At 39.4% G+C, this 15838-nt stretch overlaps 1 protein-coding gene across 2 annotated transcripts; it reads right to left on the bottom strand.

Moving 5' to 3' along the window:
- Positions 1 to 6785: 6785 nt before the first annotated feature.
- LOC103374542 (B-cell receptor CD22-like) lies at positions 6786 to 14582 on the bottom strand. 2 transcript variants are annotated; one of them, XM_008304646.1, is made up of 7 exons: positions 14577 to 14582; positions 13366 to 13459; positions 11966 to 12310; positions 10643 to 10900; positions 9592 to 9694; positions 8571 to 8623; positions 6786 to 7340 (listed from the first exon to the last, which is right to left on the bottom strand). In XM_008304646.1, exons 2-7 carry the CDS (start codon positions 13403 to 13405, stop codon positions 7306 to 7308), a joined length of 834 nt encoding a protein of 277 aa, XP_008302868.1. In that variant the 5' UTR covers positions 13406 to 13459; positions 14577 to 14582; the 3' UTR covers positions 6786 to 7305. The 2 variants fall into 2 exon arrangements, with proteins under 2 accessions (XP_008302868.1, XP_008302867.1); XM_008304645.1 differs by lacking the exon at positions 14577 to 14582 and having other exon boundaries at positions 13366 to 13498.
- Positions 14583 to 15838: the final 1256 nt, after the last annotated feature.

The raw sequence follows: 15838 nt of genomic DNA, 5'->3' as shown, positions 1-15838 counted from the left end.
TGTCACCTGTACATTACATTTTAGTGTTTCAGTAACCAGAATACAACCTTTAGATAAATATATTAGTATTTTGACGAAATATCACAATTTTAAGCACGGACGAGACATCTAGCCTTTATAATGCATATCTATGTTTACGACGCCAATATCCGCCAGTCCACTTGGTGGCGGTAATGTGCCTTAACTTGGTTTGCCAACCGTCATTAAATCTCATAGAAGAAGATGATGATAAGTTTCCACCAGTGATCGTCTGGGAAGATTAACGCTCTGTGAGTTGCTGATTTTTATTATCCACAGAAAGTGTAAATGCATGGTTTCTTGTGTTTCTCGTCAGTATAGCAGCTGTAAACTCGTCTAGAAATCATGACACAGCTGCCTGAAAGCGACACATTGCGTCGAAACATTTGACACGATCAAAGAGCTCCATCTGCTGGTTGTAGGTGTGTGACGTATTAGAAGGGAAGCATTGACAGCGCGTCCACACTTCACGTATTTCTGTTTCAGAGTGTCTCATCTTTGACTAAGTGTTCAAGGTTTAAAAAATGGCCAAAGTTACTTCATTTATCACAGCTACCAACTGTAAAACTAGAAAACATTATGGGATGTTTGATTTTCCAGCGTTCCTTGAACTACTCATCTGCAATGTGTGGTTTCATGTGAAAACTTGAGCAAAGTTTAAAATTGTGCTATTTTATCAAAATCACTTTATTCTGCAAGTCACTTTTTTTTTTTTTTTTTTAAATAAAAAAGACCAACAACATAGGGTTTGTTGTGGTGATGTTTCTGTGCAAAACAAAAAGTTCATGGCTCTTTGGTGCCATTAAGGTGCAGGACTTTACACTGCAGTAAAAAGGATCCCACAGTGAATAAAAGTGTAATGGGAGCAAAATAGAAGGTTTGGAGTTGGAGGAGAATCACACTTGATTTTTATGTACAAATGGACCCTTTTTCTGTGACTAGAGTAGTATTCTGGATATCAAGTCACTGAAAATGATAGAGAAATCAGAAAACTTGAGATGTGATGAAATGTTTGTGCATGTGAAGCTAATTGTTGCTGTTCTAGATACAGACTGGCTACTCTCTGCTGAGCATGGTATGGGCTCCACAGCTCACAGCGCTTTCAGTCAGATTACAAGATTTAAGAATCCAGCATGTTTTCAGACATGCCGTTAACGAGCGTGTCCTCTCCTCTCTGGATGCTATAGACCTGTGATGATGCTCGCAGAACCAGGCAACACAGCGGACTGTTGGCTCGCCGACGACGATGACGACGACCTGGTCACTGAGGCAACAGGTGAATCTGTGCGTGGCCTGAGCCAGAGCGCAGCAGACCTGCTGGTTTATCAGAGACAGGTAAGAGCAGCTCAGTACACATCCCAAAAAGCACTGCTACACATTAAACACTCATGTTATGGGCAAGTTTTTCGTTAGCTGGAAAAGACATGCTTGTGCACGTAAGTATTTTGAAGTGGCGTTAGACAGGTTTTTGTTGCTTTGACTTATGCTTTGACTTTAACTCTGTAACTCTGCCCACCACCAGGAAGGAGATCTCCCTGGAAACACTTGATTCATGATTCAAAGGATCAACAGAGGAAATGTGGAGGGGGAAAAAAAAAGCCATAAAGAAAAAGGAGTCCCGTTGTTGGAAGAGGCAAACAAGGAGAAGAGGTACTGACAGTCAGCGACATTGACTTGACAGTATTTCTTCAACATGAGTAAGAAAGCCTGCCTACTTATCCATACAATCAGCTGTTTTACTCTGCCTTCCTCACAGCACTGACATCTAGTGTTTGTAGTGTAAGACTCACATGGTTGTGTCTTACTTCAGACACACTAAAAACAAATGTTGAAGCTCAATAACAAATATTCTTCATCAGTCTCATTAAGTTTTACAACTCCTAATTCAATTCTATTCAACTAACTAGAAAAAAACTCAGAGCGCAGACCTCGGCCAAGCAGCTCCTTCCACCCATACTGTGATTTCCAGCCAGTGTTAAGTCCTGCATTCATTTTATCTACACTATTAGATTGATGGGTAATCAAAACATAGCTTTAGCATTTGAATTAACATTGATATCATTAATAACAAGCTGACGGAGTGGTGAGCGGTCATTCTGTACTCTCAAATGTTTTGTGCACTTACGTTATTTCTGCAGTTACTGGTTTTTAAGTTGTTAGTTAACGCTATGCTAGGTTGGCATAACTACAGCGATGTTATCGCAAACATAAAGAGACAGGTAACTGACAGGTCACTTGTCATGCAGCAAAGAGAGTTAAAGTGAAACAGGAGACGTGTGTCAGCAAACTCTGCTCAGCCCACTCCTGCAGTGCTGCCCGGCTGCAGCTTCCTCCTGTACTACTGAGAAGACAGCGGTGAGGACTGAATGGAGTCAGAGCTCTGTCTAGTGGACAAATGGCGCGATGACAGCATTCTGCGCGACTGTGACACTTTTCAGCATTTACTGTTTTATGAGAAAATAAGCAGGTGGTATACCAGAACATCAGCAAAATGTAATCATCTGTTCAGTGTGCCATTATCAACATTTCCTGAAAATTTTATGAAAAGCTCTTCATAACTTTGAGTAATCTTGCTAACAATCAAACAGACAATCGCTGGCTAAAACAAAACCTCCTTGGTGGAGATAGTAAAATATACCGAGTTGGAGGAATTTGTCTTTCCTCTCAAATCAAAGGTATTTTCACTGACTGATTACTTATTGATTAGTAGCGTAGACCAGCAGTTTGTTCCATACCTCCTTTTCCTCAGCTGTGTTGATGGTTTTGTTGTTGTTGTGTGGCTGTTGAAAGGCTCTGAGCGAAGCAGAAAGAGATGCGGGTGTTGCCGCAGCAGCACCGACAGTAAAGTCACTTGGAAACGATGGAGTGGCTTGAAAAGGTGTCTGTTGCTACTTCAGCATGCTTTAAAGCTCCCACTCTATTTGTGTTCTTTTCAGCACTGAAGGCGGCTCACAGCTGGGGCACATACCTGGAGGACGCTGCAACATCATCCGTTTTTGTGTTGTTTTAGAAATACAATTGTTCAGATAATACATCAGGACATGTTAATACATCCATATGTTCTGTCACGTACATACAACAACAGCTGAATTATAAGAGGGTCTAGTTTTCTATTTAGAACAGCTGCCTACAAAGGAGATTTGTTGGTGATTGGTTTCTTGCCACAGAACACTGTTACAGCTTCTACCACAAATCAACGTTGTCCATCCACTGGCTGATTCAAGGACCTACAAAAGTAAAGCAAACCTGCTTACAGTCTATTACTGAACCTGATAACCAGCACTTTCAGGCTATTTGAGAATAAACTGAATATAAAACGTGTCACTCTGTGCTCTTGGCAAACTAAGGTCATCATATTTTTAATTTACTTTTCTTGAGTTCAATTCCATGTGCAAGGATGGTATTATTCAAAAGCCAAAATGATCTAAATGTTTACAAATCAATGTGTGTGGCCTGGTCATAAAGGATACCAATGAGATGATTTTATGTGGGTTTTTGTTTTCCCACTGAACGTTTTAGATAAATCAACAGTATTGACTTCGTCATTTTGAGGACAGGTGATGAGCTTGGGACAAAACGGAAAGCTTTCTTTTGTTAATCAACTTCCCTCAGCTCGTCCACATATGGTCTCGGTTCTTAGCTGCTGGACAGCTGAGAGTTATACTTTACAAGACAGTTGCCACAATATTACATGCTTTAGAAGTGCTATATAATAGGTATTATTATTATTGTTAGACGACTAAGAGTGGTCTTGTAGACAACAGAAGTGTTTCTGTTTTTAGATAAAGGAAATAAAATACAATGCAAATAAGCACATTTGCCAAGCCACAAAGTTCACAAGATCCTTTCATGTTGAAAGTGTAGAAAGTTTGTATAATGGGCAAAATACTTTTTCTCAAATACATGAAAAAAAAGAATGCTAACTCACAAAGCACAGCAAAATGAAAAGTTTCGCAAAATATTCAATACACATCAACATGAGCTGATTCCCTCCTTCAGTGTACTTGAAATCACCACTTAGCCAGAGAGGTGATTTCCCAACATGGTGGAGAAGTTACGCAATAAACTCTGTCCAACAATAACAGTGTTTGTCCAATGAGAAAAATCAGCAAGAATTAAAACTCATCCTCTGTTGCTCATCAGTCTCATAGCTCACTCATTCAATCTCATCTGCTGACACTTCTAACCATTTTTTGTGCTTTGTCAACATTTACATGGATATTTCTCTTTCATAAGGGCGAATTTGGCCAATAGCCCAGATGTTCTGCGCCTCGTGGATATGCAGATGGTGTTTTTGTTGGTCTATTCTTTCCTCTTTTTTTGTGAGTTTTTGGGATCCGACACTGTTGAGCTGTTGAGCCATGGCTCTATTGTTTTACACGTGAACAGCTGTTGGCGCTGAGCCAGGCCAAGCCACTATCGTGGGAGAGACCGGAGGTCCCTGATGAGCTCTGCATTAGGAAGAGGGGATGCAAGGCAGGAGTGAAGCATCGGGAGAAGAGGAGATGCTACAGCTGTCCGTCCATCATTGTGGGAAACGTGAGGTCTCTCCCTAACGGATGGAAGAGCAACAGCGCTGAGCCGGCTGCAGTGGGAGTATCGGGAGAGCAGCCTCATGTTGTTCACAGAGTCATGGCTGAATGAAGTCACTCCAGACTCGCTGGTCACTTTGGACGGATTTCACCTGGTCAGAGCGGACCGGAGCTTGAGGGAGAGAGAGTGGTGAGAAGAAAGGCTGGGGATTTGCCATGCATGTGAATGAGAGATGGTGTAATGCTGGGCACGTTAGTGTTAAAGAGATGCTGCGGCCTGTGAACTCATCCATAGTTGAGTGTCCCAGCTGCAAACATCACACCCTCAGTCTCAGGAGACTTTAATCATACATCGCTCTCTAGCACTCTCCCCACATTCAGCCAGTGTGTGGACTGCCCAACTGGAGATGGTGGGGCCTTGGACCTGCTGTGTGTGGACACCGGGGATGCGTATGACTTAATTATTGTTATTTTCTTGTACTTTCTATATTTTTGGATGCTGCTGTGGCGTGTAAATTTCCCCCAATGGGGGATCAATTAAAAAAGTATTCTGTTCTATTTTTTATTATGGACCTCCACTTCTGTGGCTCAAGTCTATACACAGATAGACAGATAGATAGATAGATAGACAGATAGATGACTTCGATTTCATGCAGGTCATGGTCATGCCCCCTATAGCCTTGAAACAGCGCCACCAGCCCATTGCCAAACGATGACATAACAAGGTTGTACACAGCCGGACTTCCTGTTACCCACAATACCAAGGGGCAGCTTGAGCGGACAACAGTCGATTGCGCAACACCAAAAGTTCAGCATATGAAAAGATATTAGTCTCGTTCTATGGAACCGTTTAGCGGTTGCTTCATGTGGCGCACTGGTACCGCGGCGTGCTTTCATGCATATGAACTGAGCCCTGTTATGGTATTAAGGTAAGTAAGTTACAATTTACAGTGGCGGAGCTCAGGTCATATGCATCAGAACACGTGGCGGCAGCAGTTGACGTGGATACATGAAGTGACCGTGTTTTTTGCCAACATTTATGTAAATGACAATGACCCAGTAGCCGGCGCGAACCGCGAAGCACCAGGACGCCGGTTCGATCCCCGGTGAGGGCGCTGGTAAACAGCGGCCCAATAATACGAATACGCGGCTTATTCCAGGCGTGGAGGAAACGGAGCAGTTAAAGTAAAGTAAAAAAAAAAACAAAAAAAACAACAACAACAACAAAACAAACACTTGGCTAGTAGCTACAGAGTATCTACTGTGTACAGTACCGCTATGTACAGATCATACATGTACACAATCCTGGACTGTTACACAGGTTAAATATAGACTATGTATCTGTTAAACTACCTCCAGAGTACATTTAGCTGTTGGGATTAATGTGGTAGTAGTAGCAGTATACATGTACATAGATCCTGTGACGCACAGACTACACCTATACTACTGCATACTACTGCTACTACATTAGTCCTAACAGGTAAATATACTCTAGATGTATTTTATAATACAGTATGTGTTGCGCCCCTGAATAGGGGTGGCTGATAAATACAGAAGAAATAATCACAACAGTGATCAAGTGGCGTTTCCTCAGTGAGTGACTTCACTGGAATGCAATGATGAACATACATTATTATTCACATAATATTTAATAACAACAGCGCGACTACAGCGCGTCCAAGCTAATGTGGCTAAATCGCGAGGCAAAGGCTAACGCCTCTGTTGACCGGGACAGTACACTTTCTCACAGCAAACACTACAATGCAATTTCGACACTGAAACACTCTAACAGTATGAACACCGGTTTATAAGTGCTACAGCTTCAGTCAGTGAGACAACAAACACTACATACCTGATAAATACAGAAGAAATAATCACAACAGTGATCAAGTGTCGTTTCCTCAGTGAGTGACTTTACTGGAATGAGGGAAGCGCCACTGATTCCTGGAGTGACAAACTGCAGGCAAAAGCAATCGATCTCAGACTGACGGCCACTTAACAACACACTGAGAGCAGTGCATATTTCAACTTGTCACATATGTATGGTGTAATATGTTGAAGATCATGTGACATGATAGAAAGCTGCAGACTGAACCTCAATATGAAACTACAACATAGAAAATAGAAATTCTAAATCATTAAAAGTGTTTAGAGACTTTGCTTTTGGAGTCTCATGAGCTCAGTTTCTTCCAATTTCTGGTTTTACTGTATCCAAAATAATCAGAGACATTTAAATAAAAGTATTTAACGTTTTTATTTGGTCACTTAAGAGATTATCAACATGCAAATAAATATAAATGTACCTGAGGTATCCAGAAGGCTCATTTTTACAGTACATCCCTTCTGACAAAGTGAACAGTTATAGTACAGCATGTATATCAGGTAATTCAGTCTATGTTCTCATAAAAGCTCACACAACACAAATTAAAAGCATATACATTGAACAAAATAGTTAAATACAACACAACTCAGTCAAAAACACAGATTTATTATGATTCTAATTATTATTAAATGTGGAGGATAACAGCATCACTGTTGTTGGTTCTCAATGAGCCTTTTCTTAAAATTGTAAACAGATAAATAAATAAGACGATGACTCTGTAATTGATTGTGGTTTTGAATTCCATTGATGTGATGCTCTCTGTAAACCATATATTTGATGAGGGCTGTGAAGCGGAATTAAATTCATTAAACTATATGAACTTATAACAAGGAAAAACAGACAAATCAAATTAAACACAATCACAGGACAGTGTTACGGCGTGGCTTGTGCATGACCAGCAGCAGCAGCTGAAAGAAAAGAAACAGAAACAACTTTTAAAAGGATGTTTTCAAAGATGTCAGATTAAACTTGTGGAAAATAGAAATTTACATGAACATCATTCCATCTCAAATCATCAAGTTTTTAAATCGTTTGTGGTCAACCAGCTCTGATATGCCTGTAGTCGTTCTAATGTAAAATATGTATATTTATAAAGACGTTTGTGAAATGTAAGCTTGATATATATCAAAACATTTCAAATATTTCCTAAAATTACTCGTCAGCCCACTTTCAGCAGATTTTTTTCTCTCATTGAAATTTGAGGCTGTTTGCACAACAATATCTGAGAAACTATTAAAGATAAAAGCAACGACACCAAACAGTTTTAAATGTGAGGATTTAGTGCTTCTGCTAATCATCGTTAAAGGACTGTTGGTCGAATGAATAGATCTCCTTTGGCTACACTGGAGAGTGTTCTCTGTTTTCTGACACAATCAAGAAAAGAAATAGAAAGTGAGTCAGTAATAAAAATAATGTCCTTGTTTATAATGTTTTGGTTTTTTTTCGTGTCAGTCAGTATCTCCTGGTTTCTGACCAGGGTGGACAACTAAAGGAAAAATGTGATCGCTGCTGCAGCTTCAAGTATGAGGATATTTTCCAACAGGGAAGTTGGAGACGAGCTTTAGCGTCTTATGAAGAGCTGAAAGTGGAATGATGACATGAAGAGGAGTTTGTGAAACAGGATGACGCAGCTATGAAACAGTTTTTTTAAAATCAGCTTTAAATGTCTGAAATGTTCCAACATCCTCTGACAGGAAGCTGAAACTTAATTCAGTGATAGCAGAGTGTTTATTTGAGTCAGTTTTTCACACACACATCAGCTTTATTTAACCCTCCATTGAGACAACAAGATGAGAAGTTTAAGATGTTTAACTTGCACAACAGCATCATTTGCAATATTACATTTCTCAATAGTTGGCGCAATATTAGTTTCAGTGCAATAGTTTTCACGGGCAATCATCCATCATCATTTGTCCTACTTCACTACCTCACTTTCACTGCCAGTTCTCACTTTACTATTCTAGTTTTATTTAGCTTAATTCTTTTTATTGTCAGTAATGTATCATAGTTCTAGCTTCCTGCTTTTTCACTAGTTACTGTATTTCTCCTGTCAAGTTATTTTTTTTTTTTTTTTAGCAACATCTGGCAAAGTGATTTACTTCAGTATTTCTAAAGTCTTAAAAGCGTATCTGACTCACCTGCTGTTTTGCTTCCTTCAGCTTTCTGCTGCAGTTTTCTTGCAAGCAATGTTCTGTGAAGATAGATGTAAAAACAGAGTCACTGAGGAGTTCCAACTTTTAAAACATAATAACTTTAATTTTAAAGCACTTTTTAAAATAATTTACAAAATGTTTTAGTGAAATGAAAGCAACCTAAAACATGTGTTATTTAGTCATAAAATGGAAACTCAGAGTCCCCAAACAAAATGTTTAAATGTGATTGTATAAGTCTAATGTTTGTTGTTGTTGGAGGTTTATTAGAATTTAATTAAATCGTAAAGGTTCACATTTCCTCATCAGATGTCATGAAATGTAGTTTTCATCACATGAAAGTTAAGGTATAAACGAACATGTCGAAGATTCAGATGAGCCCAAAATACGACAGTTTTTTTGGCAGCTACTAAAAGAATCAATGTTCACAGTAATGAAAGTTGAAAGAACTGGACTATAAGAGATGTGCTGATAAAATTTTGTAAAATACTTTTTTTTTTAAAATGAAAAGACATTTTAGGGTTTGAACTTGTCAGTGGTTTGGTATAGAAACTGATTCCACTGAAGAGGATTAAGGAGGATCTGTTGTTGTTTCTGGTATTCCTTTATCATACATTAACAAAAAAAAGTACTTTAATATAGATTATATATTGTATTGTATTTAAAATAAAATGGATAACACATGCAAGTTAGGACCACAAATATCTCTAACAAAACATCCTCCAGGAAGCCCCTTTGAGTTATCAGAGGTTCCTTTGGCAACCTGCTCTCGCAGTTCTCTGAGGATCTCCTGGTTCTAAAGAGCAGGTTGAAGGTGATGCTGGACATGTTGAAGCTAAACTTGTGATTCCTTCAGTGTAAACATGCAGTGTTAGATTTTATCCGTTTGGCTCTTAGTGACGCTGAAACGTGATCTGGGAGGTTCTGTGTTTTCTGTGTGTGTGTTTGAATTCCTGCACAGAAGTGAGCAGGAAGTGAGAGTGATGAGTGTTCTGGAGGTGAAGGTTACCTTTTGATGACAACCAACGCTACAACGACTAAGAGAACCGTGTGCAGAGTGAAGAGAACCACACGAGAAACCTCCATCTCATCCAGTGTTCCACCAGATTCTCCTGTAAAAAATCACACTGTTCTTAGTACAGAGCTCTGTTCTCAGGAATCAGAGGAATCTGTGCAGGTGCTCTGCTGCCAGTCATCATTTAAGTCGAAAAGTACAAGAAGACATGAAATCACCACAGATAGATGCAAAACATGACAGACTGAGTGAGTTCCACTGTGGACTGTTCAACATCATGTTTCTGTCCACTGAATGACCCACAGGAGAAGAGTTTCTGATGCTGTTTAACTCTTAATGTTCAGACAACCGGCACAGAGTCACAGAGGAGAATGAACACGGTGCTTCTAAACTAGTTCTCTCTGATTTAGTTGTGAATGTTTATTTGGACTTCAGGGATAATGAATCTAAAATTATGTGTTTCATGTGTTCATTTTTGACTCTGCCAGGACTGACTTTCATGCAGCTTTCCCTTTATGTGATGAAGTGTTTTTGCTTCACGTCTCTGCCTCTGAGCCTCAGTTATAGTTTAAGTCTTCACAGCTGGAAACCACTAAATGTAGCCTCAAGTATAACATCTGCAGCTGCACAAAATACCGCTTCAGCATCGACATTGTGTTTTACAGTCATATGACAGGAGGACGAATGACTTCAAACACATCATGAATAAGGACTAACAGTACTCATTTTCCATAAATTATCGACAAGAAAAATCTGGTTTACAACATAAAATGTATCCATCCAATAATTTATGTGTCTTCAGAGATGCTTTAAAAAAAACCCCCAAAAAACAAACTCTGTTTAAGAATCAGAGTTAGTTGCCAAACTCCTCAAACCAAATGAGCAAAAAAGTCACCTAAAATCTGTAAAACCGTTGCCAGTTCCTGCCACTTAGTCTGCACGATGAATTATAAAATATGGATCTTTCCATCGATAGAAAGTCAACTTTGCTTGACAAGGCCTCCAGATTTAATGAGCTGAGAAAGAGGAAAGTGAGGAAACCGACCTCCTTCCAGCTGTAGACTGAACGGCGCCGAAAGCGAGTTCATGTTCGCCCTCAGAGTGCAGGTGTAGTTCCCAGAATCGCTTGCAGTCAGGGGGCCGATCTGGAGGGCGGTGCCAGATCCTGAGAGGATGCTGCCATCTTTGAACCAGGAGACCTCCAGCTGGTGGAAGGAGCAGCGTGAAGTGCAGTGCAAAGTGACAGTTTCACCTCTTTCAAACTTGGTGTCACTGCTGGAGTTCACTTCCATTACAGGTTCAACTGAAACACATTTTAATGTCACATTAATACTGATGAACGTTCCCCTCACTGCTTCAAATTACTACATTCAGGAAATACTCTGCAAAAATTTATATTGTTATGAACTATGCTTTGGGCTGCAAGGTGGCTCGGTGGTTAGCACTGTTGCCTCGCACCAAGAAGGTCGCCGGTTCGCGTCCTGCTGCGGACACCCGGGATCTTTCTGTGGGGAGTTTGCATGTTCTCCCTGTGCAGCGTGGGTTCTCTCCGGGTTCTCCGGCTTCCTCCCACAAGGTCCAAAAACATGTTGAGGTTAGTTGGTGATTCTAAATTGTCCATAGGTGTGAATATGAGTGTGCTTGGTTGTCTGTCTCTAAGTGTGGCCCTGTGATAGACTGGTGACCTGTCCAGGGTGTCCCCTGCCTTCACCCTGAGTCAGCTATGATAGACTCCAGCCCCCTGCGACCCTAGTGAGGATTAAACGGTGTATAGATAATGGATGGATGGATTATATTTGTTGCAAATTCTCAAATAAAAAAAAAAAATCTGCAACCATTTTGATAATTGTTTCATTTTTATTTCTTGTTTTAAATATAAGAGATTACTGCTTTTTTTGTCATTAATGACAATAATTGAATATGTTTAGGTTTTAGACTCAAAAAAGAGATCATTTTGGATGGATTTTTTTTACTTTTTAAAAATTGGCATTTGATATTTCACAAGAGGAGTCAGCAGATTAATCCGTCCATCCATTATCTATACACCGCTTCATCCTCACTAGGGTCACAGGAGGCTGGAGTCTATCCCAGCTGACTTAGGGTGAAGGCAGGGGACAGAACATACAAGCTCCACCCAGAAAGATCCCGGGCGTCCTAACCGAGACACGAATCGGGGATCTTCTAGCCCCCAGGCGATGGTGCTAACCAACAGGTGAATTATTTATTACAACCTCCCAGTCAAACAGTTCTGATCATTTAAGGAGCTGCTACAATCTGATAATGTGCTTGTCTGTCTCTGTTTCTGAGTGGTTGTAAATGGGTTTTTGCTTGCAGCAGGTGGTTGTTGTAGCAGAGGCTCACATCTCACCAACATTGACTTTCACCCCTGATCGTCCTGTGAAATGACCGCTTGGCACATTTGCTTCCATTCTGAAGCGAAAGGTTGCGTTGTCGCTCTTCTGTACTTTTTCGATCTGTAAAGTGCAGTTTTCCTCCTTGTCTCCCAGGTATTTGTAAACAGGGCTGTTGTTTGCAGACTCGCTGTCGTATACAGACGGAGTGTGACCCTGACAGATCTCATGGTTCTTACACCAGATCGCTCTGATGATCGTTGCTCCAGTAGATGGGGTGAAGGTGCAGGGCAGGGTGACCGTGGATCCCTGTGCTGCACACACATCTCTGTATTTATACTTCACAGACTGACCCACTGCACCTGGATTAAAGAAAAACACATTGCTTTGATTTAGTGTGAATACTGTAACGTTCAAAAAACAAAAAATGGTGAAAACAACAGTAAACACATGCAAAATATTGGTATTTTAAGCTGATTTGAATACAACAAAAGAGTGCAATTTTCTGGTCACACATTGAAAACAAATGACTATTTGTAAAAATACAAAAAATCTGTAACACAGAAAGACGTTATGTACCATCTGTAAATTCTGAATATATATAATTTTATTCCAGGTAATAGCAAATATCTGTAAAATAACAAGATTTTACTTTAAATACATAAAAAAAGAAAAAAGGTGTAATTTTACAGTCAGTTCTTTGTTTTAGAGTTAACATATTTTTTCTGTCTTCCTATTATGGGGACTTAGCAGAACAGGAAAAATCTGTAAAATAACAGGTAAACAGTTATTTTCCATCTTAAGATCTGTATTTTCAGATATAAACGAAATATCTGTAATACAACATTATTTTTGCGAATTTATATATATAGTAAAGTCATGTAGTTTTGAAGTAAAAGAATAAATTGCTATTTATAAAAATACATATTTTTGATGTGGATGTTATGTACAGTTTTATTTTTACAGTCAACATGTAAATTATTGTATTATTTCTATTCTTTTTTACTCGGTATTATCAGTGAAAAAGATATTTACCATTTTTTATTCCTAATATAATTTTTTTCCCTCTCAAATAAACTCTATCTCAAGTATCTGTTAAATCACAATATTGTTGCTGATTGAAATGCATGAAACGATGTGTAAGACAAATGAGTTAAAAATGATTTCACTAGTTTCACAAACTTGGCAAAATCTGTCAAATAACATTAATTTGTTGAAAACATTAAAAATGTTTATTTTTGTTGTATTCTGTAGTAAGTGTGAGAATATTTAAAAAGCAGAAGTTTGAGACACAAAAGGGAAGAAAGATAAAAATAACTGCAGAGTTTCTGAGCTGCTGCTTCACAAACATTTGATCACATGGATGTAAAAACCAAAGAGCCAAGTAAAACTACGTATGAATATACGAACATGTTACCTGCCAGCAGAAACAGGAGGAGGAACCAGAGAGGCTTCATGTCTTCTGATGTTTTCTTCGACTTCAAACTGAAACGGCAGCTCTGATGGTTCAGCTGCTGACTGACAATCTGCTCTTATTAAAGTCTCTGTGGTCACTGTCTGACTTCCTCTTCTGATCTCTACAAACTACTTTTTCTTCCTGTGTGTCTTCCTGTGTGTCCACATCTTTGTTTTTGTCACTGTGTTGCTTATTTTCCTCAGAAACCAGAAGTGTTGTGTGACGCAGACGATCTGATTTTGTAGAATAACAGTGAACACTGAGACTTACATCACTTGATCGTGAATTATGTAGAAACACAAGTTGTTGTGTGTTTTGTGGCGGCTGCTATTGTTCCGCTGTAACATTAGAAGAGACTACATCATTATCAAAGCAAAATTTGATTCATTCATTAAGTCTGAAATGTGAGAACGTCTGTGTCAGCGGTAATAACGGTGCTGAACCTCAGTGTTAAAGGAGCACTGGAGCTAAATATTAAAATAAGCTCCAGTGTTAAATGTTCTGTCATAAGATGTCTGTGAAGATCCTCAGTCATCCAGGTCATGGTTGTTCTGGTGGATTAGTCGTAGCAACTGGACTTGCTTGAATTCCTTGAAGACGTTTCACCTCTCATCCAAGAGGCTTCATCAGTTCTGACTGACTAGTTGGGAGTTCCACATAATGACATCCTTAACACCTGAGTTTCGGTTTCAGTTGGGGGTTTGAACTGATGAAGCCTCTTGGATGAGAGGTGAAACATCTTCAGGGAACTCAACAAGTCCAGTTGCTACGATTAATCCACAAGAATAGTTGTGTTCTAAGTTTTTTATGTCAGGGAATGGGGTTTTGGGGGTGTTCGTGTTCTCCTGCAGGTTTTCCACCAGAGGGCGTCCTGGAGACCTCCTGCCCTGCCGGGGCTTATTCCCTGCAGGTGTGTTGTCTACACACCTGCGATCCATCAGCCTCCTTCCTCCGTGGATAAAAGGAGCTGGCTGCCAGTCACTCATTGCCCAAATGTTAACTCATGTGGTAACGTCAAGCCTTAACTTGTGTTTTTCCTCGTGCTTCTGTCCGAGCGTCTGAGTAATTGTGTCTTTCCTTCTCCAAAGGTTTTTCCTGTGTTCCCGCTCCTCGCATGTGGTTCCCTACAACCTACCTGTGCCTTCCTGGATCCTCTGTTCACAACTGGTAACGCTCCTGTTTCTCACTCTGATGTTTTGACCTTCGGGCCGCTTGTCCGTCCCAGCCGTCCACAAACCCACACTGACGTCTCCACCTGGATCAAGCTCATCGTTGCACATTATCAGCCTCTGCAACAAAAACAATTTTCCAACTCTATTTCTCTGCATGTGGGTCAGCCGCCTGAACAAAACCATGACATTTCAATTAGTCAGAAGAATGTTTTATTGCATGTTCATTGATGCATTTTCTCTTTCCAAAACTAAGAGATCAGCTAGTTCATTTCAAATCAAAACCACTAGTTAAAACAACACAATTATCAAATCCCAAATATTGGAGGTGAAGCTATTAAATGCTGAGACTGAAGCTGAGTTCAGTTTTATTTCATTGAAGCTGGGTTTTCTACATGGATAGAATCTGATACTCAGTGAATAATAAACTGAAGCTTGACTTTAATTAATGATATCGCAAATCAAATCCGAGTATCTGTCAGAAAAATCACAATTAGATATTTTGTCCAAATCGCTTAGTCCTTTTTTTTAAACTCAGACTTTCATCTGAGCTTTAAGTGAAACCTTAAAAACACTACTGTTCTTTTCTTCAGTCAGTGTTTTCTTTTCCTTATATCACTTATAGATATTTATATTTCCTTATTGTTCTTTTTCAGTTCTCAGCTGTTCAATTTAATTTGTTTCAATCAGCGAAGGCTTTTTAAAACTATTTTAATAATCAATTAATCAGTTTGAGTTATTTTTAAGGTAAAAAAAAAAGCCTAAATTCTTCTTAAATGTGAACATGAAGACATTTTAGGATTTCATCTTAAAATATGGAAAACATGAAATATCTTTGACAAAACAAGTTACTGATTAATGGAGAGAACAATCAACAGTGAAAATAATTGTCAGGTGTCCTGTTCATCGCAGCAAACACATTACACCATCAATATTATTTATTTAATGCAAAATAGTGGTGGTGTTAGCATTATTTTCACCAGACTTATGCTGCTTTAATGACAATACTTGAATATTTTTGTAATCATGTTTGTCAGCTGCTCTGAGGTGAAACAGCCTTCGGGGCTGCAGGTGGCAGCACTGAGCAGAGTTCATCCAGTCCTTTAACAAAACCAGAAAGATTATTTCCTTTTTGTTGTTGTTGTTTTTCTTAAACACACAGAATACACATCATTTTCAGTTTTCTCACTACAAACGCCGCCCTCGCCATCCTTGAGTCTTTGTGATGGTGGAAGGTAACTAAGTGCATGTATTTAAGTAAAACA

The sequence above is a fragment of the Stegastes partitus genome, unplaced genomic scaffold (assembly GCF_000690725.1).
Source record: "Stegastes partitus isolate 25-593 unplaced genomic scaffold, Stegastes_partitus-1.0.2 Scaffold2278, whole genome shotgun sequence".
Taxonomy (NCBI): domain Eukaryota; kingdom Metazoa; phylum Chordata; class Actinopteri; family Pomacentridae; genus Stegastes; species Stegastes partitus.
This window is presented reverse-complemented; position numbering and strand designations above follow the sequence as displayed.